At 49.1% G+C, this 27,674-nt stretch overlaps 1 protein-coding gene across 1 annotated transcript in view; it reads left to right on the top strand.

The window, feature by feature from the left end:
- The first annotated feature begins 191 nt into the window (after nt 1-191).
- The window catches only part of TSPAN15 (tetraspanin 15), a 52,471-nt gene continuing 24,988 nt past the window's right edge, over nt 192-27,674 (top strand). Inside the window, exon 1 of the mRNA XM_043476740.1 lies at nt 192-397. Coding sequence (XP_043332675.1) covers nt 302-397 — 96 coding nt within the window. The 5' untranslated portion in view covers nt 192-301. The remainder of the gene's footprint in view (nt 398-27,674) is intronic.

Genomic DNA, 27,674 nt, shown 5'->3' with positions numbered 1-27,674 from the left:
ACGCCCCCCAACGCGCCTTAGCACGGGCGCTTTCAGATTTGCCCGCGACCTGGTTTGCACAACCCTCGCCCCCGCCCCTGCCTTGGCCTCCTCTGGGTCCAGGGCCTCCGCCCCGCCCCAGGCCCGCCCCCTCCCCGAGCGCCCATTGGCCGCTGGGGCTGGCTGGTCCCGGGCCGGAGCTGTGATTGCGGCTCGCCGGTGTCAGTCCCCGAGCGAGCGCCGGTGGCGGGGCCGGGAGCCGGTCCGGCAGCCGCAGGTGGGGCTACTGGCAGCGAGGGACCCAGCCCGGGAGCCCCCCAGGATGCCCCGCGGGGACTCGGAGCAGGTGCGCTACTGCGCGCGCTTCTCCTACCTCTGGCTCAAGTTCTCGCTCGTCATCTACTCCACAGTGTTCTGGGTGAGTGACCCCAGTCGGGCCCCGGGATGGGAGGGGGAGAACGCACTCCCTTGTCCGCCCGCACGACGAGCCGGGGGTGGGAGGATGGGGGTTGGGTTGGGTGCCGACTTGTCTGCTCCAGGGAGCGGACAGAAGCGCACAACTGGGTTCTTGTCCCACTTTGCTTGGGAACCAGGGAATTCTGGCTGCTCGAGCTCAGCCTGAATTTCAGCCTCCGGGTGGGGAGCCTTAGAGCTCGTTGGCAAGGGCTACGACGAAGGGACTCCGCGTGGCTCACCTGTGTGCACCTGACCAGCAGTTTGGTTCTCCGGGTCCACCAGCCTGCGCTGGTGCGGTAGGCTGTGGTTACCGCGTTTGGCCGCTCCCGCCCCGCCTGCCGGGTGTTACTGAGTTCGCCTCCCCATCAGTCTGTGGAGTAGTGGTCAGGCTTTGCGTTCTGGGGTCGGGAGACCTGGACTCCTTATCCTGTCCCAGCCGACGCCCCCGAGGATACCTGCCCACTGTGCCGCGGTTTCCTCTTGGGTGGAAAGAGGATGTCTTGCGGGAGGTGTGGTCAGGAGGATTCCACCAGATGTGTCTGGGGAGGTCTGCAGCTGCTTTTAGGTGCTCGGAACTTAAAAAAGCCCCTACACTTCACCTTCTCTTCTCTCCTGTTGGGGGACAGGATGGTTGTGGTTGGACATGAACCAGCTTCGAATCCTGCCACTACCACTTTCCAGCTGAGTGATCCTGGGGAAGTTACTTCATCTCCTGAGGCCATGGTTTCCTCCTCTGCCAACAGAAACATCACAATAGAAACAGTGATGATACTCAACTTTCAGAATGGCTGTGGGGATTAACTGAAACAGGTCAAGTCCATTGCTTAGAACAGGGACCAGCAAAGAGCTCAAAAAGTCTCAGCCATTGTTATTATTATGGACAGGGGAACTGGCCCTCCTGGTAAGCTGACCCAATAGACTGGGTTTCGCTATGGAGATTTCAGACTGGGCTGGGCCCCCTCCTAGAAATGAGGACTTCTTTCTACAGGCCAGTGCCAGCCCTGCCACTCTAGAATAGTTCCCCTGTCCCCAGTATGCCACAGGGCAGACTTGCCCAGGTACCCGACACCCATCCCCTGCAAACACATGCACACTCTGGTCTCTTTCTCAACCTTCATTGAATCTTTTCTTCTGGTGGGAACCGCTAGATCTGCCATCAGGCTTTCCTTGTGACCCCTCTGTGGATGTGACCTTACCTGGTGTCCAGATCCAGATTCTCGATTTGCTCTGTTACTGACTCAATGGGAGATTTTAGGCAAGTCACTTCCCTGTTTGGGGCCTCAGAGCTGTGAATTGACTCACCCAGCTCCCAGTTCATTTCTCTGACTCTATGTAATGAGCAAGAGTGATGAGCAGTATGTATGGGGGCTGGAGGAGGTAGCACAGATTCACTGATGGATGGTCCAGGGAGGCAGAAGTGTTTTGTTTTGTTTTTTAATATTTATTATTTTTTATTTTGGCTGTGCTGGGTCTTAGTTGTGGCACTCAGGAACTTTAGTTGCGGCATACAAACTCTTAGTTGCAGCATGTGGGATCTAGTTCCTCAATCAGGGATCAAACCATTGGGAGTGTGAAGTCTTAGCCACTAGACCACCAGGGAAGTCCCAGGGGCAGAAAGTTTCATGTGAAACTGGGATGGGGATGATCTGAGCTGTCACTCAGCAGTTCTCTCTCAAAGTTACACTGGAATCAACTCAGAATTTTAAAAACACTCTAGATGCCTGGGCCCTGGCATACATATTTATTTAAACTTATTTAATCTCTCCAGGTAAGTGTATAATAAATGTTAAAAACTGCTGAGCTAGATGGTCTCACGGGCCCCTTGATTTTGATTCGGGATTTTTTTTTGCCTGCTCCTTCTTTGGCCTCAGAAGCTCCTTCCCTGTAGTTCAGAGCTGGCAGGGAGAAGGCTAAAGCTGATGGGTGGGGAGATGGGGAAATAGGAGAAGACCAGGAGTCAGAAGGTGGGGGTTACTTTTTTGGCTTCACCGCTTCTCTCAACGTTGTCATTGTTCAGTCACTAAGTTGTATCCGACTCTTTTTGATCCCATGGACTGCAGCACGCCAGGCCTCCCTGCCCCTCACCATCTCCTGGAATTCACTCAAGTTCATGTCCATTGAATCAGTGATGCCATCCAACTGTCTCATCCTCTGCCGCCCTCTTCTCCTTTTGTCGTTAATCTTTCCCAGCATCAGGGTCTTCCAATGAGTTGGCTGTTTGCATCAGGTGACCAAAGTACTGGAGCTTCAGCTTCAGCATCAGTCCTTCCAAAGAATATTCAAGGTTGATTTCCCTTAAGATTGACTGGTTTGATCTCCTTGATGTCCAAGAGACTCTCAAGAGTCTTTTCCAGCACCACAATTCGAAAGCATCAATCCTTTGTCACTCAGCCTTCTTTATGGTCCAACTCTCACATCCATACGTGACTACTGAAAAGACCATAGCTTTGTCTCCTAATTTCTTTGCATCTCCATTTTTCCATCTACAAAATGGATAATTGATATCCTGCCCTATACCTCACTGGATTGTTTTTAGGGTTAGCCATATGGGGAGACAGTGACATGTGGACAAACCAAGTGCTATAAAAAACAAAGTCACACAGTTAAAACGAAACTCGAATTTTCAAGGCCCTGCCTGCCACTGTCCCTGCAGCCTTAAGAAAATCCCACTCTGTGGCCCTTGCGCTGTCTCTTCTGGAGCAGGGTGGGACTCAGAACTCAGAATCCTCCCTTTTCAGCCACCTGAGACTGACTTAAAAAATCTTTAACTTCCCATCCCTGGAGGTATTAGTGCTTAATAATCTCCTTACGCATGCCAAGAACCCAGCCACCTGCCAGGGCAACTTCAGGTGCCAGAATTTGACTTCAGGGTGGAGGCCCAGTTTAAGTAATTTGTCCTAGACTGGGTTTGTTGTTATTTGGAAACCATTACAGGAAAGCTTATTAGCTCAGTGCCATCCCTTGGGAGGAGGAGTGGGGCCGAGGGTTACTTGCTTTGTAAGCCAAAGGTGCTAACATTTTCATCTCAGTGTCTAAGGAGCTAAAAGTTTTACCATAGCTATGCATCTTCTGTAGGACTTTATGCTTTAAAACTTATTATCAAATAGGAAATGCAAGGACATTGTACAAAATTTAAACGTATGAAAGAGTAATCATCAGTTATAAGCATTCCTCCAATCCCTCTCTCCTGGTATGCTCTGTCCATAACTTTTGTGAGTTTCTTTATTCTTCCCCAGCCAGAGATCAAATCATGTCCCCTGGATTGGAAGCATGGAATCTTAACCACTGGACTGCCAGGGAAGTCTTTGTTAGGAGTTTCTTGTGATTCTTTTCTGAAATACTATCCTAGGCACAAACATGTGGATGTGTTATATATTCTTTTTTTCCCCCTGCATAAAATGGCATTCGGGGCTTCCCAGGTGACACTAGTGGTAAAGAATCTGACTGCCAATGCAGGAGACTTGATAGACATGGGTTCAATACCTGGGTCAGGAAGATCCTGAGGAGAAGGAAATGGCAACCCACTCCAGTATTCTTGCCCGGAAAATCCCATGGACAGAGGAGCTAGGCAGGCTACAGTCCTTGGGGTTGCAAAGAGTCAGACACGACTGAACACACAAAGTAGCATGCTATACACAGTTCTGCCCTTACCTTTTCATTTAAATTTAAATGAAATGTAAATTTCATGTAAATTTTGGAGCTCTGATAGGGGCTGCCTCATTCTATTTGATGACTATGTAGAATTCACTGTGCGTGAGTGCTAAGTCACTTCAGTTTGTGTCTGACTCTTTGTGACCCCATGGACTGTAGACCACCAGGCTCCTCTGTCCGTGGGATTCTCCAGGCATGAATACTGGAGCGGGTTGCCATACCCTTCTCCAGGGGATCTTCCTGACCCAGGGATTGAACCTGCATCTCTTTTGTCTCCTGCTTTGGCAGACAGGTTCTTTACCACTAACGCTGTCTGGGAAGCCCAGAATGCACTGTAGGCTATGCCAAAATATATTTCATCAGTCTCCAGCTGGGGGACTCAGGTTGTTTCCAATCTTTAGTTACTGCAAATACTGCATCTTTGAATGTGTCATTTTGCACATGTGTGTGTATGTCTGCAGGGTGATTTCTAGAAGTGGAATTGCTGGGTTAAAGGCTATATGAATACATGATATACATACGGGAATGCACTCATCTTAAGTGTATACAACTTAATGAATTTTTACAAAGTGAACATCACTGTATAATCAGCCCCCAGGTCAACCAACAGAACTGTCAGCAGAGCCAGAAACCCACCTTGTGTCCACTGGCCAGTAGCTACCACTCCTCACCAGTAGTAATCACTATTGGGATGTCTAATAGCACAGAACAGCTTTGCCTGCTTTTTTATGTGCGTTAAAGTTTTTGATTAATGTTGTTAAAATAGCCATACTAGAAGCTATAAGTATTATAAATTATTTATGTATAATATTACATTACTTTAAACTGATTCACTTTTTAAACTTAAATTTATTTATTTCCCATGTGACTTGCAGGATCTTCGTACCCCAACATCTGGAGTGATCTTGTGCCCTTGGCAGTGAAAGCATGGAGTTCTAACCACTGGGTTGCCAGGGAATTCCCTAAACTTAAATTAAAAAAAAAAAATTTTTTTTAATTTATTTTTAAAAGGAGGCTTTATGTTACTACTTCCAATGGGGAAGGCTTCCTAAATGGTGCAGTGGTGAAAAATCTGCCTGCCAATTCGGGAGAAACAAGAGACGCGGGTTTGAGCCCTGAGTCAGGAATATCCCTTGGAGGACTACATGGCAACCCACTCCAGTATTCTTGCCCGGAAAATTCAATGGACAGAGGAACCTGATGGGCTACAATCCATGGGGTTACAAGAGTCAGATATGACTGAGCACACACACATACACACAACGGGGAACCAAAATTCCTCATCAAAAACTGCTGGTAACAGTGACAGTAAATACAGTGCAGGGAAAACAAAATACCATTATTAAATCCCAGCTAGACACAGTGGGTGCTATAGGCTGCGAACCTGAGGCTTGGCTGGGTTGTTCCAAAGGCAAGTTGGCAGATGTTCTGAGAGGTGTAAAGACAAACTGACACCAAAGCCAAGATTTACTCCTTGATGAGATTGGAAGGATCAGAAGGGAAGTGAGCAACGAAAACTTCACTTAGTCTGTGAGTCAATATGAACATAACCTTGAACCACTTACGAGATCTCTTGTGCCGCTCTTGGGGGCCCTCTCATTTTTTTTAGAGGAAGAGGGTGACCTTGGGGCTCAGACAGGGCATGTCTCAAGGTCACTCAGCACGGCTGGCACTAGCCTCCAGGTGTCCTCATTTCCAGTTCAGTGAGAAATGAGCTCATCCACAGGCTCTTGGAGCCTCCTCTTCCCACTGCATGGGTGAATCATTCTGACACATGTGCCCTCAGCCCACTGGGGACACACCTCTAATTATAGCACCGACCACAGGGTATCCTAGAGATCTGTTTACATGACTTTTTCCTTGCTGGACTGTGGGCTCCTGGAGGTCAGGGGAGTAGCTCTTTCATATCCTCTTCCAGATACTGGTCTCAGGGCTGGGCACACAGTAGGTGCTCTGGAAAGGTGGCTGAGTCCCGACCTGTACCTCGGAAGCAGGGATTGGAGATATGGGTGCCTGGATCAGAGGCCAAACTGGGTGTGTAGCCAGCAGTGGTCAAGTTTGCTGATGCTTTGAATTTGCAAAGTGGGCTGGACTGATCATGGAGACACTGGCTGTCTAGAAAGCACCAAGCCTATCCCCTTACAATGAGGTAGGGTTTTAGGTTGGGTAAGAATAATTGGGAAGGAAGTGGGTGTGGATAGGTGGTGGAGGTTATAAATTCTGGAGGCAATATTAAGTCTTGTCCCTTTAAGGATGGGCCTCATTACCATAGTTCGACCTGTGATGCTTTATAGTTCCCCAAAGTTTAATGGTTAAGAGTGTGGACTCTGTACCAAGCTATCTGGATTCAAATCCGGACTCTGACACTTACAGGTAGAGTGACATAGGCGTTAACTTCCATCTGCCTCAGTTGTCTTATCTGAAAAACGGGTGATACCAGAACCTATCTGAGAGTCGCTGAGACCAGTTATCGGAAGGGCTTAGAGCAATGCCTGCCACATGATAAACACTATACCAGCTACTTAAGAGTTAGCCATTCTTTCCCTGCCTTTCTTTCTATTCTTCTTGGTGCTCAAGAGCCATAGACTGAGAATTAGAAGGGCCCCTTGAAGGCACCTCTGGTGTGAACTTTTCATTTTACTGAGAAGGAAACAGGCCTGGAGAGGAGAGGCAAAGATCAGAGAACCCACAGCAAGTTAGTGACAGACCCAGACCAGGACTTAGCTGCCTGACTTCAGTTTCTTCAAGGGGTCACTGTGACCTTTACCAGCAATGGTACCCCCCTCCCCCCTCCCCCGTTGGTCCCCCCACTTGGCAGGGCTCCAGGTGTAAGTGGACAACAGCATTTTTGGAAGGAGGTACCTAGCTTCCCTCTTGAGCACAGCAGGAATTTTTAAGTTTTGAAAAGAGCTTTGTTTGTGTGAAAATAATATGTGGCACATAGTTGAAAAAGAATTCCAAGCAATTCAGGTAAGCACAGAGATGAAAATAAAAGTCACTTTCGATTCTATCACCAAAAGACCCATTATTGGGGTAAATACTCATTTGAACATCTCATTACACATTTGTGCATGCATGCTAAGTGACTTCACTTGTGTCTGACTCTTTGCAACCCCATGGACTGTAGCCTGCCAGACTTCTCTGTCCGTGGGATTCTCCAGGCAAGAATACTGGAGTGGGTTGCCATGCCCTCCTCCAGGGGATCTTCCCAACCCAGGGATTGAACCCACATCTCTTATGTCTCCTGCATTGGCAGTCAGGATCTTTACCACTAGCACCACTTGGGAAGCCCGTTCCTTATACATATATGTAGATATTTAATTTTTTTTTTTTTACTGTGTTTGATTGGGAAGTTCTAATTGCTTCTTGTTCTAGGCAAGCATTTCATAGAGAAAATAGTGAAACTCAAGCAGAAAGTGAGGGAGGCAGCCTTCATAGTGGAGGTGGTCACCGTGCCTCCTGGGCCCAGAGATGGCCTGGGGCTGGGCTCAGGCCTCAGGCCCAGGGAGGTCCCTCCCCTCCCCAAGCCAGGCCACAGGACCTTTACAATCCAGAGAATCCAGAAGGCACCTCCTGAAGGGGTTTGGAGAATTTTCTAATGCCCTCATTTTCCAGATGAGCAAATAAGGCCCCAAGAAAGTTTCTTTGTGCTTAGTCGAGGCTTCTGTGGGTAAACCCGCCTTTTCCTGTAAGTGAAGGGTTGTTTTGTGCTGTAGGGCTGGGTGGGACCTCATTGCTACCTTTGGTTGGTTGTTCTTGAGAAGCAGGAGTAACAACCTGCCCTTCTTCCCCCTGCCCAGTGCCTCTTCTCTCTGGGTGGCTCACAATGCCAACCTGGGGTAGAACTCAGAGTCAGCCAGACTAGGCACTGAGAATGAAATTTCTGGACCAGCTGGCTCCAAATACAGGGGAAAGATGTCTTCTGGGTAAGCCCGGGCGTGGGGGACTGAAAAGACAGACCTTTCCCAGAGAGCATCTCTGGCTGTGAGTGGATTGGAATCGACATCTTCACAGAAGGCAGGAGAGTCCGGTCTTGACACAACATTCCCTCCAAGGTGGGGACCATTTGTTTGCTTATTCAGTCAACAGTTCAATAGTTATTTAATGCGTACTGTGTATACAGGCACAGTGATAGTTAACCAGGAAACAACTGTGAACAAGACAGACTTGTCTGGAAGACAGACAAACCTCTAAATACACATAGTTGTGATAGGTGTTAAGAAGCAAATTAGGGAGGAAGTGGGGAAAGGTGGAAGTTCCTACTTTAAATGGGGTGGTCACGGAAAGACTTTATGAGGAGCTCAAAAACTGAGAGGCTTCCCAGGTGGTTCAGTGGTAAAGAATCAGCCTGCCAGTGCAGGAGATGCAGGAGACATGGGTTTGATCCATGAGCTGGGAAGATCCCCAGGAGATGCAGGAGACATGGGTTTGATCCATGAGCTGGGAAGATCCCCTGCAGGAGAAAATGGCAACCCACTCCAGTACTCTTGCCTGGAAAATCCCATGAACAGAGGAGCCTGGCGGGCTACAGTCCATGGGGTCGCAAAGAATCAGACATGACTGAGCAACTGACCATGCATGCAAAGACTGAGAAGGAGCCAGCCACACAAAAGGCCTGTAGAGAACATCTCAGATGGAGGGAACAGTAAGTGCACAGGCCCTGAGGTGGGCAAGTATGGTTGCAGCACATGAGGATGCCTAAGAGGACCAAATTATGGGAGGAGAGACTGGTGGGAGTCTGGTCATATGAGGAGTCTGGGGCCTGAGTGACCTGGGGGGAGGTTTCGTTGTCAGGACTCTATGGCAGTGCCATCTGGAGACATGGATCAAATGCTGGTTTTGCTGTGACTCTGGGTAAAGAGCGGACTCCCTGAGTCTGCTAGATGACTCATCTATGGATACTGTGGGGAGGATCCTGCAAGATGAGAGATGCAGAAGCTCCCAGCTCACTGTAGGCCTGGTCCACGGAGGGATGGAGACTTACCTGGGGAGCCTCACAGAGCTCAAGGGAACTGGGACATTAGATGTGATAACTTCTGGAACTTGTCTTATCAGAGCAGGTTACTTTCTCCTGGGGATGCTCTGCCTGCTTAGAGCAGATGGCTGTGGCTTTGCCCTTGGGTGGAAAAGTCTGACCCCTTGGGAGAACATGTGGCTTCTTCTCAGAGCTGGGTCCTTCCCACTCTTTAGTTCCTGGCTTTAATGGTGCACCAGTAGAGGCTCTGCACCACATGCTGGGTGTGCGAGTCTAGCCTAACTAGAAGGCTTTGAGAGCAACCCGATGGGAGAAGGCGGATGGAAGAAGCACTTCTGGGAGCCCAGTAGCAGGGTCTGCCCTTGCCAGAGAATGTCAGACAGATGATGTCAATAGGGGCACTATTCAGCTCCAGGCTGGGCCTTCTTGCCTAGGCCAGGAGGAGGAGAGACCAAGGAGCAGATTGGGAGAAGAGGAGATGAAGAGGTCAGTCCACGAGGGAGATGGAAACTGAAATCAGGCAGCAGTGGCCAGCTGGAGATGGTGTGTGGTTTTCTGCCTGACTGGCTGTGACTGCAGAGGAGCCCTGGGGAGACTTCCAGGAAGCGGGAGCTGGGCTGGAGGGGCGCAGAGGCCAGGCTGAAAGGAGTGGAGATGAGCTTCGGGAGGGGAGGGTGGTCACTGCAGAATGGGATGTTTCTTGGGCCTGGTTGTTGAGGTCAGAAACACCCACTGGGGGAACTAGGCCTGGAGGCCCAGCTCTACTAGGCAACTAGTTAGGAGAATGAGCGCTTCGTGTTTGATGGGTGGGGATCAGGTCTGATTGAGTGACCGTGGACAAATCACGAGCACCTCTGTGCCTCAGTTTCTTATCTGTGGGAATGAGGTAACCCTTGTACTTTGAACAGAACCAGGCTTGGGTGGGGCAATGCCTCCAGAGCTCTTAGCAGGGTGTCTTGTGTAATAAGCATCAGCATGGATGCCAGGAGAAGTGGCATCACTGGGTGGGAGCCAGGTGGCAGCTTGCTGGGTGTTGGCAGAGAGGCTGGAGGGTGGGAGGAGCCTCCACTTTGCACTTACATCGCTGAACTTGCACTTCACTTCTCTGGGTTCTCAGAACAACCCTGTAAGCTGGACACTCGTCCCCTTTTACAGCTGAGGGGACTGAGGCCTAGGGAGGGAGACATGACTGACACACCCCACTGTTTGCCTCCATCCCTGAGACCAGAGCTGTTTCACTGTGGAAACTGTACCTGTTGTGTTTTGTTTAATTCTTTGCAAAGGAGACTTTCTCACTAATGGAGATCTTTGCATCTTAGTCTGCTGGGAAGTAAATATTTGCCCAGAGGGTAGAAGGAGAACAGCCTTGGCCTGGCCGTTCTCAGAGCCCTCCCCGTCCTGTGGGAGAGCCCCTCCCAGATGGCACGTGGCCCTTGGACAAGTCTCAGGGCTCCCTGTGCTGTTTGCCATCCCTACCAGAAGACGGGCTGAATTGGGTTCGGTGCAGGGGGCTGCGGTCAGTTCCTCTGCATCCACTGAGAGCTGGGCACTGGGCCCAGAGAAGGGCACATTGTGCTTGGTGGTGGGCGGAGGGCAGTCTCCAGCCTGCCCCATCACAGACCCAGGCCAAGTGCCCGGCTGGAGTGGAGTGGGGTGCTGGCTTCTGAGGCTGGCACGAATTTAGAGACTGGGTCACTTCCTGAGGTCAAAAGACAGGACCTTCTAGGCCATTGGATCTGTGAGGCTGCCCGTCTCGTGGATTTCACAAGTACATTTGTCTAAGATCCATCTTCACAGCTGATTCCATGGGTCTGGGTTGGGGCCCAGGCAGCTATAATGTTTAAACTTCCCCAGGTGATTCTAAGGAGCTGCTGGAGTAGAAACTGCAGCTCATGGTGGTGTCTGTGAGGGAATTCTGATGGAGTGGCCTGGTTTCCAAGCCGACTTTCTCACTAGCTGAATCCTGACTGACTTGCTGAATGTTTTCCCAACCTTGCTGACCATCTGGACAGTGTCTGTAGGCTGGGAAGTCAGTGTGCCTGTTTGGGGGAAGCTCGCTGGGAGGGAGCTATCCTGGAAGTGGAGGAAGCATGCTAGGTGGGCGTGGACAAGTGGGGGGTGTGTGTGCGGGTGTTGGCAGCACCCAGTTGGGGCTGGTGGAGGTGTGTAGAGACCACCAGCCTTGGCATGTGGGTGACTGTGTGGAGGCTGGGCTTCTCTGGGGATCTAGATGTATCTGGTTGTGGGTGGGTATCCATTGTTCTAGAATTCTGTTTTCCTTTTGTTATCTTTACAACATACCTTTATCTGCTTTAAAGGCAATGCTTCTCTGTAGTTAAATTTGTAACTTGAAGATGTTTCTATAGAACCAGACTTGAAGTTTCTTGAGCCAGGGATTCACGAACTTAGAGGGTGAGCTGTGATCATTTCTCCCCTTCAATTACGTCTCCAGTTTGAGAACAGCTGATCTGTCGGCATTGTGTTGGAAGGCTGACTATGATCTACCGAGTAGCAGTGACCTAAAGTAATGACCCTACAGGGGAGGTGCGGCAAGGAGGGGAAGCAGAGTTTCAGATGGGTGTGATGAACCTGCTCAGGGTCACTGTAATGGCCCAGTTAGTGGAAGGATGAGGACTTGACTTCTGACTCTGACCATGAGTTGTGTAGTGGGTTGAATGGTTCCCCCCCACCAACCCCCAACAACAACGTAAAAGATATGTTCATGTCGCAGAACTTGTGAATGGGGCCTTGTTTGGGAAAAGGGTCTTTGCAGATATAATTGGGTTCAGAATCTTGTGATGAAGTCGCCCTGGATTGACTGAACATGGCTTAAACTGAAATGACAAGCATCCTTGTAAGAGAAAGGCAGAGGGAGCTTTGAGGCAGAAAAGACGGACACGCTGCGGGGAAAGCCGTGTGAATGCAGAGGCCAAGGAATGCCTGGGGTCACCCACAGAAGCTGGAAGAGGTGAGGGAGGACATTCCCCAGCGGCCCCTGGAGGAGGCATGGCCCTGCCACACCTTGGTTTAAGGCTTCTGGCCTCCAGAATTTTGAGAGAACTATTTCTGTTGTTCTAAGCCCTTTGTGGTAATTTGCTATGGTAGACCAGAGAACCAATGCAAGCCCTTTCTGCTTCACCTGGTTGCCTGGCTAGGGAGGGGCCCAGTAGAGCAAGGCCTTTAAAATTCCTTTCCCTTCAGCAGGTGCTGAATGCGGAGGAGAAGGGGTGGGGCGGGGGGAGGAGCCTGGCTGGCTTGGTGGAAGCCTTATAGTCCCACCCTCACTGGGGCCCCGCCCCTCACGAAGCTCCGCCCCTCAAGCGGCCGGGCGCCACGCAGGCCCCGCCCCGTTCCAGCGTCTGCCCACGCAGACCGAAGGCTGTGCTCTGCAACTGATTTCTCAAGGGTTTTTCCTCTATGAGGAAAGCCTGATAGAAAGAGGTTAAAGCTTGGGAAGGGAGTACAAGTTAGGTCTCAGGAAGGACTTCCCGATTGTGAAAATAGTTAAATCTAAGCTGCTTGCCGAGCGGGACTGTGAAACATCTGCTATTCCCCTACAACCTCTCAGAACAGGAGTGTCACCCATCCTTTCGGGCATTTAGGATGTGGTGGAGTTCCAGTTTGGGCGAACTTCGAAGGGCCATGGAGCGCATCTGGTGTAGCAACACCTTCCTTCCGGAGCAGAGGGAACTGAGACCAGACCACACAGAAAGTGCCTCTGGTTCTAATACCTCCATTCAGGGGGACAATGGGAACTGCTTAGTGATTTCACCCCAGTGGCATCCTCTCTCGCTGGCATTATTGGTGTCCTCCCCTGTAAACGGGCCTGCTGCTGAACCTGCTGCAGAGGCCTGATGTGTGACCTGTCACAGACTGGCCTTCTCTGCAGAGCCAGAAAGAACTCAGGCAACGGGAACTCTGGTACATGCCTCTGACCTGGTTCTCTTCAGCCTTTGACGAGGGAGCTGTATTTGCCTGACCCTGTGCTGGGCCAGGGGACAGATGATCCAGTCGTGTCCCTGTCCCTTGAGAGGCTGGCACTCACTGCGTCCTACCAGTGTGCTCAGGACAGCGGCAGACGTTCTGTGATTGGGGTGGAGGCGGTCAGCAGCTCCCAGGAGGCTCCGGCTGATGGGGAGGCTTAGTCAGCAGTGGAGGCTTGGGTTCTGGGCGGAAGCAGCCACTTGACTCTTTCCATCCTGGAGAGGAGGTGGGCTTAGCATCAGAGCAGAAAGAAGAGGAGGACAGGAGTTTTTCGGGGGCCCACAGGCCTGAGACAGGAGCGGCCCTGTTTTTGTCCTCCTTTTCCACTGCAGTCTCCTTTGATACTCACCTTACTTAGAATTAAGCTTTCCCTTTGCAGTTAGAAAACCCCTTGTCTGCCCTCTGTCTGACCTGGTTGTGTCTTGTGCATCCTCTTCTTTTTCTTTTTAATTTTTCTCCCAGCTTTATTGAGATATGATTGACATACAGGACTGTATACGTTTAAGGTGTACATAATGATTTGATAATGGTTTGAATTAAATCATGAAATGATTATCACAGTAACTTTAGTGAACATCCATCATCTTATGTATCAATAGGTATAAAATTAAAGAAATAGAAAAGAAAAATTTTTCCCCGTGATGAGAATGCTTAGGATTTACTTTTTAAAAACTTTCATGTATGACATACAGTAGTGTTAATTATATTTATCATATAGTAAATTACATTTCTAATATTAATTTACCTTTTAACTGGGCATGTGGAATCTTAAGTTCCGTGACCAGGGATTGAACCCGTGCCCCCTGCAGTGGAAGTGAGGAGTCTTAACCCCTGGATTGCCAGGGAAGACTCTTGTCTTTTTAAAGCTAACAATGAATGAGCCCTTCCTGTGAGCTAGACTGTGTTGTTTCCTAAACATTCTCTCCTTTAATCCTCCAGCAACCCTAAGAGCAGTTTTAGGGTTATTGCCCCATTCTACAATGAGGTAAAGAGAGGCTCAGAGAGGTTAGGGAACTTGCAAGTAAATGCAAAGCCTTACTCTCTCTTCTGGCAAACTTCTCGATGCCTTCCTGTCCCAGGTATTTGTCCTTGGGAGGAGAACATTTTTAAGGGAGGTGGGCTGTTTGGGGATGAGTTGTTTGTTCTTTGGTTCTATGCTTTAGTCACTCATTTAACATTTCCTAGGCATACAGGAAATACTTGGGGGCTTCTCAAGTGCCGCTAGTAGTAAAAAACCCGCCTGCCAGTGTAAGAGATGTGGGTTCGACCCCTGGGTCGGGAAGATCCCCTGGAGGAGGCATGGCAATCCATTCCAGTATTCTTGCCTGGAGAATCCCATGGACAGAGGAGCCTGGTGGGCTACAGTCCATGGGGTCGCAAAGAGTCGGACATGACTGAGACAACTTAGCATGCACACAGGCATGCAGGCATACAGGGGCCGTCAGATTCTCCCTCAGGTGCTGCTAGAGGAGCAAGGGCACTGGAGTGGGGACCAACTTTCTGGGGCAGGGACCCTGGGCTCCTCAGGGAGATGAGCTGACTGCCCCACTCTGCAGAAAGCGTAGGGGCAGCCCTGACGTGGCGCAGGGCACCTGGGCCAGTGCCCTTGAGGCTGTAGGCTCTCTGGAGCTACAGGAAGGGAGAAATGGGGCCTGCCTCCCTGTCCTTCAGAAGCAGGTTTTTTTATTTTTCTTTTAGGAGAGGATGTGCCAGGGCGTGAGAACTCTTTGTTCCCAATGAGAGAAGGCAACTTGCCGTGGAGAAAGCACTGGCCTTAGGAGTCTGGAGGCCTGGGTCACAGCTGCTGACCGAAGGCTAATGGGCTGTGTGACCTTGTGGGAGTGACTGCTTCTCTCTGGGCCTCAGATGCCCATCTGCCAGATAAGAGAAGGGGACCGGAACAGCACCATCTCCTAAGTGCTGGTGGGCCAAGGTGATTTTAGGTGCTTCCGGGGGCGGGGAGGGGGGCATTTAAAAATTTAATACATGTGTATTAGGTGTAATGTGTATTAAAGAAAATAATTAATACCTCAGATTTATGATTTCATAGATGTTGATTAGGTTAGGTCAGGACTGTATTTATCTTAGTAAAAAAAGTCAGTCAATTTAAAGAAAAATTGTGACATTTCCTGGTCAGGTGTAGGCACTTACTATTCTTTGTATCTGCTGAGCCTTAAAGAATGGAGATTCTGATTATGTGTTACAGCACTTTACAAAGGAACTTCGCCTTCTCACTGGGTCCTTTGAGTGACCATCAGGCAGGTGTTATCATTCCTTTTTGGGTGGCACTAGTGGTAAAGAGGGCTTCCCTGGTAGCTCAGCTGGTAAAGAATCTGCCTGCAATGCAGGAGGCCCTGGTTCAATTCCTGGGTGGGGAAGGTCCCCTGGAGAAGGGATAAGCTACCCATTCCAGTATTCCTGGGCTTCCCTGGCGGCTCAGATGGTAAAGAATCCATCTGTAATGTGGGAGACCTGGGTTTGACCCCTGGGTTGGGAAGATCTCCTGGAGGAGGGCATGACAATGCACTCCAGTATTCTTGCCTGAAGAACCCCCATGGACAGAGGAGCCTGGGGGCTGCAGTCCATGGGGTCACAAAGAGTCAGACACGACAGCGTGTGCACACACACCCATCATTCCTATTTAGCAGCAGAGTCAGCCGACCCTCCAAGAGGAAAGTGGTCTATCCGAGGTCACACAGCTCCTAAGTGGGCTCAGCTGGCACATGCTCTTTGCCATTCCCACCAGCCCAGCCTCAGGGAGCACAGTTCACATGGCCTTTACCTCCTCCCATGGCTGGCACCGGCTGACTTCATATTGTTGGTTTCCCAGGTGCATCTTCTCTGCTCCTAACTTCCTTAAAGCAGAGAAGGATGCAGTTGAAGGTGACGAGGGACCCCCTCTGTCCCTTCCTCCAGGCTTCCCCCCAAGCCTAGGTCAGAGCGTGTCCCACAGCCCCGGGTGCTGTTTTCCTGGTTCTTGCTGGATGGGTAATAAGCAGGTTCCCGCCACAGCCAGTATTCAGTCCTGGTTGGCAGTTAGTGGAACATCTGGTGAGGGCATTAATTCCAGGCCAGAGGAGGCTGCCGGCCCCTGGCTGTGACCACTGAGACCTCCCAGGCCAAAGGGAGACTCAGACTGTGAACAGATCTTCTCTTAGAAGAAATGGAACTTGGACCTTGCTTGCTGCTTCAATATTTTTATTGTAAAAAAAAAAAATTCAAACATAAAAAAGGTGAAAGAATGATAGTGAATACCCATCTGCTCACTTTGCTGTGCTGTGCTTAGTCACGCAGTCGTGTCCGATTCTTTGGGGCCCTGTGGACCAGCCCGCCAGGCTCCTCTGTCCATGGGATTCTCTGGGCAAGAATACTGGAGTGGGTTGCCATTTCCATTTCCCTCTCCAGGGGATCTTCCTGACCCAGGGATTGAACCCAGGTCTTCTGCATTGCAGGCAGATTTTTTACCAGCTGAGGTATAGGGAAGCTGTATATGCCCACTAGCCAGAATCAATCATTTTAACATGTGGCCATGTCAAAATAAGTTGCAGACAGTTCACCCCAGATATCCAGGATGCATCTCCTTTAAAAAAAAGTGTCCTTGGATATAGCCACAACACCATCATCATGCCTAATAAAAAAATAAGTCCGTGTGAAAACTTCGCCAGTTGTCCTCAAGATGTTTCTCACAGTGCATTAGAAAAAATAATCAGGATCCAGCATTACATTGGATCTCATTTTGACAAAAAAGGTCCCAGTGCATCTGAAACACAAGGGGTGATCTCTGAGGCCGTGGATGATACAGATTCTGGAGTCCCAGGGAAGATAATCATGTGTTACTTCCCCATATTTGCCTAATCCACCAAGAACTACTAGGGCCTTGCTTAGGGAAATTCAGAAAGTGGAGAACGAGGGGCCTCCCTGGTGATCTGGTGGCTAAGACTCCGAGTTCCCAAAGCAGGGAGCCTGGGTTCAATCCCTGGTCAAGAAACTCGATCCCACATGCTGCAACTGAGTTTGAATGCCACACCTAAAGATCCTGCCCGACGCAATGAAGATCAATGATCCTGAGTGCCGCAACTAAGACCCGGTGCAGCCAAATAAAATAAATAAATATTTTTTTTTTAAAGAAAGAAAGTGGAGAGGGAGAGGCATGCTGGGGCTGGATATCCATGTGGGTCTGCCGGCCCTGGCTGCATGAGCCCTCTTCTTGCCTCTTCCTGTCGGAAGGAGAACTGCTCAGTGGCTGGAGCCAAGACACCAGACTCCGAGTCCCACCCGCTCACCCCTGCCCCAATCACTGGTGGAACATGCTGGGCCCTGTGCCTGGTGCTGTGGGACGATGTTCTGAAGAGCTATGAGACCTGGGTCCGGCTGCCCACAGTCTGCAGGGACACCCCATAGATGCTCTGTTTGCAGATAACCAGCATGTATGGATGTGTGGGGTGGAGCTTCTTTGTTCCTTGGCTTGGCTGCTTGGGGTCTGGTTGGGGTGGAGTGGGAGAAGCTCCTTGTGTAAGATGGAAAGCACTAAATCAATAGTGCCTAATTAGCCATGACAGGGAAATGAAATTGAAAAAAAAATTTTAAACCCACAGAAAATTTGAAAGAGGAATTAAAAGAATACCTGTATGTTATTATTTGCGTCTTGTTTTAATATCTCTCCCTATCTTTCTTCCTCCAAACACTTCTCTCTCAATACTTTTTTTTGATTGCAGCTTTTGTGACCACACCCCTATATACCCCAGCAAGCAGCTTTCCAAAAGGGGCATTTTTTTCACATACTGCCATTGTCCATCTGAAAACAAATTACCATTAGATAGAACATCTATGCCGTCCGTATCCAGATTTCCCTCCTTGTTCTGCGAATGTCTTTTGCAGTGAATATTTTACCCAATCTAGGTCCACATGTTTCGGCTGTGATGTGTCTCTTTCATCTCCCGTAACCTAGACTCTCTTCATTGCTTTCGATTCCTTTGATGCCTCCAGGCCCTTGATCTGTAGAACATCAGCCTTCTGGATTTACTTTATGATTTCCTGGTGATTAGGTTCAGGCCATACATTTTGAACTGTGGTGCTGGAGAAGACTCTTGAGAGTCCCCTGGGTAGCAAGGAGATCAAACCAGTCAATCCTAAAGAAAAGCAACCCTGAATATTCTTTGGAAGGACTGATGCTGAAGCTGAAGCTCCAATACTTTGGCCACCTGATGTGAAGAGCTGACTCAGTGGAAAAGACCCTGATGCTGGGAAAGACTGAGGGCAGGAGGGGAAAGGAGCAACAGAAGATGAGATGGTTGGATGGCATCACTGACTCAATGGACATGAGTTTGAGTAAACTCCAGGAGTTGGTGATGGACAGGGAGGCCTGGTGTGCCGCAATCCCTGGGGTCACAAAGAGTCGAACATGACTTAGTGACTGAACAACAACAACATAAATTTCCCGTTTGAGTGCTGCACAGGGTTTGTGGGAGGAATAGGAGGTGGGATGCTCGGCCACTCGGCGGCTGTCCATGCCAGGCTTGACCCTCTCCATTGCAAGCGTGCATTTCCCCATGATAATGAATGCCTAAGCTGTGGGTGACACCTGAGGCTGTGTGAATATTCTGTCTACCAAATACCTTTTGAAAGCAAATCTGAGCATGGAACTCCCTGCTTAAATTATGTCAGTGATTTTCCTAATTTCAACTTCAGAATATATCCAGTCTGCCTGCTTCTTGCTACCTGCACATGCCCACCCTGGTCCAGGCCACCGTCACCCCTAGCATCTAGGTTGCTGCAGTAGATTCCTGACCATTCCGATTCCATATCTCCATCCCCCAGTTCTCAGCACAGCAGTTTCAGAGTAACTCATTTAAAAATCGAAGTCAGATCAGATCACTCCTCTGCAAACTTGGAGTGCCTCTCACCCACTCAGAGCAAAAGTCAGAGTCCTCTCAATAGCTTCAAAGGTTCCGCCTGCTCTGCAGCCCACGCCCCTGCCCTCTCACCTCCTCCCCTCCGCTCTCCCTGCCATCGGGGCTGTAGCAGCTATTCTCTGAACGCATGGGCACATTCCAAGGTCTTGTGTATCCGTGTGGATGGTAGAAAGCCCCCTACCCCTTCAAGTCTTCACTCCAAAATCACTCTCCCTGGCTGTGCTATTGAAATTGCCAGCCCCCTCCATCAGCCTTCTTGGCCTCCTTTCCTGTTTCTGTCTTCATAGCCCTCATATCCAAGACATACCATATACTTTTTTTATTTATTTGTTTCTCCCCAACTGGAACGTGAGCTCCCCCATAGCTGAGACTTTTGTATTTGGTTGGTTAACTGCTAGCTGGGCCCAACTCCCCATCCAGCACCCCATTCCTTTTTTTTTTTTTCTAATGTGGAGCATTTTTTAAGTCCTTATTGAATTTGTTACAGTATTGCTTCTGTCTTGTGTTTTGGTTTTTTTGGCCAAGAGGCATATGAGACCTTAGCTCCTCATCCAGGGCTTGAGCCCACACCCCCTGCATTGGAAAGTGAAGTCTGAACCACTGGACCACCAGGGAAACCCCCTGCACCCTGCTCTTAGCAGCCGCTCCCAAAGGGTGCTTCAGGGATCCTTGGTGGGTGGAGCCTTTTGAGGGGCTCTGTGAAGTCAAAATCATCTTCTTGGTAATACTAGGATGCTATTTGCTTTCCTGCTATCATCCTCTCAGGATTGCCCAGGGGAATTTCAGGGACATGTGATGGTGATGTGGCAGCAAATTGAGTGAGGAGCAGCTTCAAGAATCTACCAGCTCTTCTCATCAGCCAGATATTTACATCTGCAAAACTGTAAAGCCCATGCCACCCTTCCTCTCACAATTTTTTGGAAAAGTTTTTAACAAAAAATATGCTATTTATGTTAACATGTAAATCTATTATTGTTATTTCTACATTAGTTAATAAATATTTAAAATATCTCTTTTAATGTCTTATATAGTAAATAATCAGTAGATATAATCCCCCAAAACAAAAACTCTAGGGTCCTCAGAAGTTTTTAAGATTGAAAATGAATCCTGAGACCAAAAACTTGTAGAACCACTGGCTTACACAACCTCTCAGTAAAGAGAGATCAAAGAAATGAATGAACTTTTTGGTTTAGGCTGAGAGACTTTGCCATGGTGGTCTGACTTCTGAGCTCTTCCCTGGCCTCCTCCCATCCCCTGTCTGCCTGTTCTCGGTTCTAACTATGCTGACCTGCTTTCCTTGTGGCACCTTCACGGGTTCTAAAATTCCTTGTCCATTTCAGAAATTCTTGCTTGTCCATTACATGCATCAGATGGAACTCAACTCAAACTCACATCTCCCAGGACACCTTCCTGATCTCACTGGTATTGCCCATGATTTAGTGTCTCCTCCTTTCTAGCTCTTCTGCACTCTCAGTGACCTCTCCCTCACTGTTCCCTATTTCTGCTGCATTTGTTGGTGTACATATATATCTTAACCATACTGAGTTTCTTGAGGGCAGAAACTAGATCTTACCTTTTTATGGCCAGTACCTGGTACATACTAGGCACTTTCTAAAATATGTGTTGAATCAGTGAGTGGTGTCTTGGAATTGAGAATAGGGACTCCCTTTCTTCTGATTTATCCTTGGACCAAATTGCCTCTAAAGGGGGCATGGTTTCTGGCATCTGATTCGAGTCTTGAAATGTCAGGGTGACAACAGTACTTCATCTTTACTCAGAAGTAACATTTACTGAGCACCTACTGGGTGCTGGGAACTTTTGCATGGTATCTTGTTTCAGGGGCACTGTGGTTCATTAGGCCACTGTAAACTGGCTTGGGCTCTGATCACTTTTCATATGGCTTCTGTGGGGATAACATGGTCTGGGAGCTAAACTGAACTTCCTGTGGACTTCCGGAACTAATGCATTTGCATTATATATGCAGACTGTGAGGTTGTTGAAGTCAAAGATGATGTGGTAGGTGTGTTGCTGGGTCCTGCTACCACGCCCTGTATGCAGTAGGTAGTAAATAGCTGGAATAATCTGTTCAATGGGCATAGTTAGTACTGGAAATATCAGTACAGTGAGGGCTTCCCATTGGTGGTTTCATAGGTGATCATAAGTGGAGAGAGATCTCTATAGCTGGAGTGATCCAGGAAGTCTTCCCAGGGGAGGAGTCTTTGAGCTGAACTTTGGAGGATGGGTGTTAGCCCCTTTCATTTTTGTTATTTCCAAAAACAGCTGGTCTCCTCTCCGAGGCTGCTGTGGGAGGCAGTGCCAGAGGCGTGTGCCTTGATCAGGCTGGAGTGGGAAGGATATCTCTGTTCCCTGTAGGACCTACTCATGCCGAAGTGTGGCATCTCCTGGCCAGGTGGGAAAGCAAGGGCAGACCCATGGAGAAGGACTCAGTAGTGGAAAAGACTTTGGACCACCATGGTCTGCTGACGGCTGGGGTTCTTGCGAGGGCTGTCTGGGCATGGGTTTTCATGGGCTCCCGGAGCAGTGAAGGGATCCTAGGGCTTGTGACCAAACATCTCCCTTTTTGAGCAGGGAAATTGAGGCCCAGAGAGGGGAAGGGAATTGCCCAAGGTTACGTGGGAATTAGTGACAGAATTGGGATTAAACTTCAGGGCTCCCCTCTCATCTCCCTCCCCCAACCCTCAGCGCTCCTTGTAATGTATGATGCTGCCTCTTTTTCCCTTTTGCCCTTTGACCTTTTTGAAGTCATAAGCCTTTGGAGTGGGTGACCTTTGGGTCCCCAAGGGTAAATCCTGTGCTGTCTCAGGGAAGAATGGGGAATGCCTGGCCCAGTTCCTGGTGGGCAGGTGTGGACTCTGGGATCTGAACTGGAGGCCATTGTTGAGGACAAAGTCCACTTGTCACCTCTGTGAGCCTGTGGCTGCTTTTAAAATGTCTGAGTGAAAGGGAAACTTGGGCCATCTTACACACTCCTGCCAGCGGCCTGCAGCTATAAGCGAGGAGCCTGTGCCATCTGGGACAGAGGACAAAGGAATGGGGACCAGCAGTGGTTTGGCAGAGGGTACTCCTGAGTGTACCCCAGCAGGAGGCGCTGCACCTGGGCTGAGACCTGGGGAGATAATCACCCAGGTGCCATGGTAATACAGTGCCGGGAGGTGGGGTCTGACTTTCCTGGTGCAGACCTGTGGACGGTGGAGAGGAGGGGGATCCAGAGAGGGAAGGAAAAAGAAAACCAGGGAGAAGTTTATCTTGGGTAGAGGTGATGTGTTCTTGGCTCTCCTTTGCCCCTTGGCTGTTACTGCTTTCAGATTAACCAGATAAGTCATCTTGTTAGTATTATTTTTAAATAGAGGTTCCTCTGGGAAATCTCCTCTTATTCACTGTAATGAATTAGGTTTACCTGCCTCAGGGCTTGATAACATAAGACACCTATCTTTCTGAGCACCTCAGTTCTATTTTTAATGCGAGTTTTCAAGACTGTAAGTCATTTTATCCTGAAGCCTCAGAGTACTCTGGAGTGGGATCATTAGTTTCTTCTTTGGGTTTATAGGCATCTAAAGCAATAGCGTTTCTCAGATTCATCCCCCCGATAGGTTTGTCGGCTGGTCCCTGTGTTGGTGGAGCGTCCAGTAGTGTGAAGTCAAACTCCTGTGCAGGCTCAGATCCAATCGACCTGCTCTGATTTCCCAGGGGGAACAGACTGCCAGGCCTCTTGTTTCAGAATATTTTCCCCAGCTGTTTGTTATACCATTCTCCATCTGCCTGCCCCTGAACACTTCTTAGAGAGAGTCCGAGCTCCATCAGTTCTTAGCCTCCAGTGCTTCATTTGTTTGTATTTGTTTGTGATTAGACATTCCACTCTGCTCCTGCTGGGTTGAGTAGCTGGGGCTTGCAAACCTCCCAGCATAGCTCTTTCACAGCCTGGAATGTGCTGCGTGCTTGTGGGAGTCTTATTATTATTATAGGAATGTGGAAGATCATTTAGAGAGAGAAAGTGGCAAGGCAGACCTCCAAAAAAACTTCGCAATATAGAGAACAGATATGTGTGTGGGTCTTTCATCTTTTTAATTTAACTTTTATTTTATATCGGAGTATAGTTGATTTACAGTGTTGTGTTAGTTTCAGGTGTACAACAAAGTGATTCAGTGATATTTCTTTTTCAGATTCTTTTCCATTATAGGTTATTTAAGAATATTGAATAGAGTTCCCTGTGCTATAGTGGGTCCATGGTGATTATCTGTTTTATGTATAGTAATATGTATATGCAGGCTTCCCACAGACGCTTCTGGTAAAGAACCCTCCTGCCAGTGTAGGAGACGTGAGAGACACAGGTTTGATTCCTGGGTCAGGAAGCTCCCCTGAAGGAGGGCATGGCAGCCCACTCCAGTGTCCAGATTCTCCAGTGCCTGGAGAATCCCGTGGACAGAGGAGCCTGGTGGGCTGCGATCCATACAGTTGCAGAGTTGCACATGACTGAAGTAACTTGGCATGGGCACACATGCACAAATGTGTATATGTTAATCCCAGATCCTAATTTATCATGCAGGAATGAGCGTTTGTAACTGTTGGTGACAGAAGGGTAGCAAAACAGAGTGTTATGTCCACTTTGCTTCTTAGAGAGAAGGCCATGTTTCCGACCCCGGGCCGAGCTGGAGAGCCAAGCCTGGGAAATACTTCCAGAAGTTTCTCCCCAAATCTGTATAGACAGCCATGGGAAAGCTTGAGGGAGGTGGAAAGCACTGTTATTAGAGAAGTCATAATAAACATGGTGTAAATAAAGGAAGAAACCATGCCTATGGGCAGGAAAACCTGGTAAACGTGTCGATTTTCTCCCAAGGGATCTGTAGATTCAGTGTGATTCCAGTCAAACCTCAGCAGGTTTTTTCAAGAAACTTGATAAGATGATTCTAATATACATACACAAGAGTCAAGGTCTAAGAATATCCAGGACGCTTCCAAAGAAGGCAGGAAGGAGGGGTGTGGCCTTGCAGATGCCACAATGGTGTTATAAAACTGTAGTCACTACCCAAGGAAGGTTTGTTTAGAGACAGACTGACTGATGGGAGAGACTGGGAGCCAGAGACCTAGGCATGTGTAGAACCTCAGTGTGTGACATCAGGGTTTTGGCAGATCCATGGGGACAAAAGGACTAGTTAATAAGTGGTGCCTGTTACATTCTAAACAAAAGCAGGTTGTCAGAGAATGTCATGGACCGAGGGTTACAGTTAACCAAGTTCTCTGCATTGATGTCAAGTTTTTTTTGTTTTGTTTTTTAAGAAGTTCAGGGTCAAGGCAGAGTTGACTGCAGAGTATCGGTGACAAAGACCAGAGACTGGCTCTTTTGCTGCCGGTAGGATGCAGTCTGCTGCTGCTTCCTCCAGGGCTGGCTTTGTCTTGGGCTTGAGAGGAACCCTATTCCTCCAGCACAGGCTGCCTGAACTTAGCGCTGGGGCCAGGTCAATGGCACCAAGTCCAGGGTCCCAGAGCTTAGAATGACAGGGTCCCTGTCATTCTGGAGTCTGGCACCCTCTTGGGAGACAGAATGAGCCTTAGATCAGTTTGGGTTGGGAGCTCTGGATCTGGTCTGTCCTGCTTTTCATAGTGCCAAGAGAAGTGGGATGGCAGGAGCTGAGCTTTCCTGGGGAAAGTGAGAGAAGAGATTGCTTTCACTTGGATGAAAGTCTTGAATATAAGCTTCCTCTAGCTAGTGGTAGGATGATTAGGGCACATGACTCTTTGATAAGGATGGTCTCTACCATCAGAAAGGAGCAAGGTGGGAATGGTAAGGGGCAACATCCAAGGAGAACTGCTCTGGATCTGTCCAGTACGGTGACCACCAGCTACCCCTGTCACATCTAAACTAGTTTACATGAAGCAAAATGAAAAATTCAGGCTTCCCTGGTGACTCAGTGGTAAAGAATTTGCTTGCCAATGCAGGAGACACAGGTTCAGTCCCTGGGTTGGGAAGATCTCCTGGAGAAGGAAATGGCAACCCACTGCAATATTCTTGCCTGAAAAATCTCATGGACAGAGGAGCCTGGCAGGCTACAGTCTGTAGGGTCACAAAAGAGTTGGACATGACTTAGCAACTAAACAATAACAACAAAATGAAAAATTCAGCTTTCCAGGCACACAAGCCACATTTCAAGAGCTTGCTAGTTCCATAGGGCTAGTGGCTAACCACGCTGGATGTTACCATCATCATAGAAGATTCTGTTGGGAGCACTGCTCTGCTACCAGCACCTTTGTATTTTGCAGAGACATTTCTGACCCATTCTCTCCCAGATCAAAGTGAAAGGCCCGTCTGGTAGATTTACTGGCAGGCAGACAGGTTTTGGCTGTGCATCCTGACTCCGCCTCTTATAAGCTCTGTGTCACTTAACCTCACTGAGTCTGGTCTTTAATGCAATTGGCTGTTTCTTAGACGTGCCAGGGTGTGTGGCGGTCAGGGAGATGCTGGTGTGGCACTTTGCAGGATGCTGGTGCCGCGAAATCACTCTGTACATGGCAGCGGGCATTACTATTTTACAAGTGAAAAGTGAGGCTCAGAGAGGCAAAGCGACATGGCCAAAGGCGCCGAACTAATAAATGAAGGCCCAGAATGCCAACTCCCATCTCTTCTCTTACCTCTGCTGCTCCATCCAGCCCCAATCTGTGCAGGAGAGAAGCTGGTAGAGTGTGCTGAGCAGGAGCACACTCCTGCAGGGGGAGCTCAGCTCTGGGCCAGGCAGGATCAGTCTGGGACTAAAGGGCTGGTGGGGGTGAGGTCCAGGGCTTCCTGGCTGGATGCAAGGGCCCTGCTAGCCCCACCTTATTTAAAATCTCTCTCAGGCCTTGGAGTTTATCCTTTTAAGCTCAGACCTCAGAAAAGTGCTTTGTTTGGGCCATATAGAGCCCTGCAGGCTTTGAGCGCCCCTTAGGTGGTTCCAATGTGGAGCAGTTATTGGAGATTTCAGGAAAACACTGGCTCCTCCAGGAAGCCCATCCTGATTTTCTGACATTTCCTTTCACCCCCTCAGTTTTGTTCAAATTCCCAGAGTCTTCCCCGTGGGAGAGATTCAGCATGCCTCCCCTAGACCTGAGGTTCTTCCTCTTTTTTTGTGTGCCAGGAACATTTCAGTTGAAGGATAATGATAGTAAAGGTTGACTTTTTTCTCCATCCCCAGTTCAGAGATCCCTGAATCCCATCCATCAGGCCATAGAGATCTTTTCAAGACTTTCAACCTGTCTTCCCCCAGACTTAGCCCATGTATAGTCTTGTGACCCCTTGTGACCCTCGGGGTCTGGGACACAATAGGTGCCTGGCATGTGCCTTTGGGGGTAAAAATAGGCCTTGTGGGTCCCCTCTGAGTGCAGACCTACCCCAGCTGGGGGTGAGCCAGCCGGAACCAGATGCTTCCTGAAGGAGAAGGCAGTGCAGGTGTTGGAATGCCTCACATGCTTGCCAGCAGCAGCATGAAGCTGGGCCTCAGCTTGCAGAGGAGGAAGATGGTCCCCAGGCTGCAGGGCTCAGAGGGGACTTCAGGCCTGGTTCACAGTGGGCGACAGGCTCCCAGGCAGCCTATTGAAGATGCCGCGTGGCTTGTGGCAAAATCTGGGGCTCTGGGCCTGGCCCATGGGCTGCCAGCAGCATGTTCTTTCCTTCTCTGGCCCCAAATGGGCATGGCCCTGTGCCCCTCACCCCCAGCCAAGTTTAGCTGAAGCCGTCCTGCTTGACAAATGGGCCATTTGCTTCCTGTGCTGGAGCTAAGTGGCTGGCTGCCCAAAGAGAGACTATAATTAGCAGAGAAAGGGGATGGGGTTGCACACTAGCATTGACAGTTAATTTTATACTCACAGGGAAACATAAACTTCTGTTCTCGGAGATGTAAATATCATTTGGAAATCAAAGTTCCTGGGAAGGGTATGTCAGCCTCTCCCCATGCCTGGTGCTCCTGGAACCCTTGAATAAGAAGCCTAGATCTGCTTGTGCTGTGTGTGGCGCGACTTCAGGGGTTACCCAGTGGCTTCTGGAAGAACTGAGGTGGCAGCAGCCCCGGCTGGACCAGGAGAGATGAGCCTGTGATGACTCAGTACACAGTGGTGCAGGAGTCCAGAGGTTGGGGTCTGCATTTGCTGCAGTAGCTTTCTATGGCTTTAGTGGTCTGGAAATGTTGCAAGGCTGACTAGCAAGGAAAATGTGATCTTTTGTAACAGGAGGGAGATCAGACCAAAGAAAGTTTTATTTCCTGCCAGGAAGGCTGTTCTGGAGTGGGTCCCGGGGCTCTGGGGAGCTTATAAAAATAGAAGAAGCCACTGACTGCCTTTACGAAGAAGGCTGGGGTCAATTCTGCTCAGAATGCAGGCCTACAACAGCTTGGTGTTTGGGGGATGGTTTCCAAAGCAGTGTACCTTAACCCAGAAGCATAGCATCAGATGGGAAGGAGGGGGGCATGGAGAGCCTAGGATGGTGGTTAGATGTCGGGTTCTGTGTCCATCCTGCCCAAGAAGAGCTTTTTTATCTAAACAAACAAACAAAAAAACTGAAACACAGAAGTCTTGAAAGTATGTGGAATCAATCTTGAAAATATTAAGGTATTATCTTGTTGGTTCAGCAACAACATGCTAATTACAGTTTTCACCAAGATAGAGGGTAAAATGCCACTTCTGTTGCCTGAAGCACACCGCATCCTTGCATATTGATTCCTCACCCTGCCTGG

This window comes from Cervus canadensis, chromosome 8, assembly GCF_019320065.1.
Source record: "Cervus canadensis isolate Bull #8, Minnesota chromosome 8, ASM1932006v1, whole genome shotgun sequence".
NCBI classification, from domain to species: domain Eukaryota; kingdom Metazoa; phylum Chordata; class Mammalia; order Artiodactyla; family Cervidae; genus Cervus; species Cervus canadensis.
Note: the sequence above shows the minus strand (reverse complement) of the source record. Positions and strands in the feature narration are given on the sequence as shown.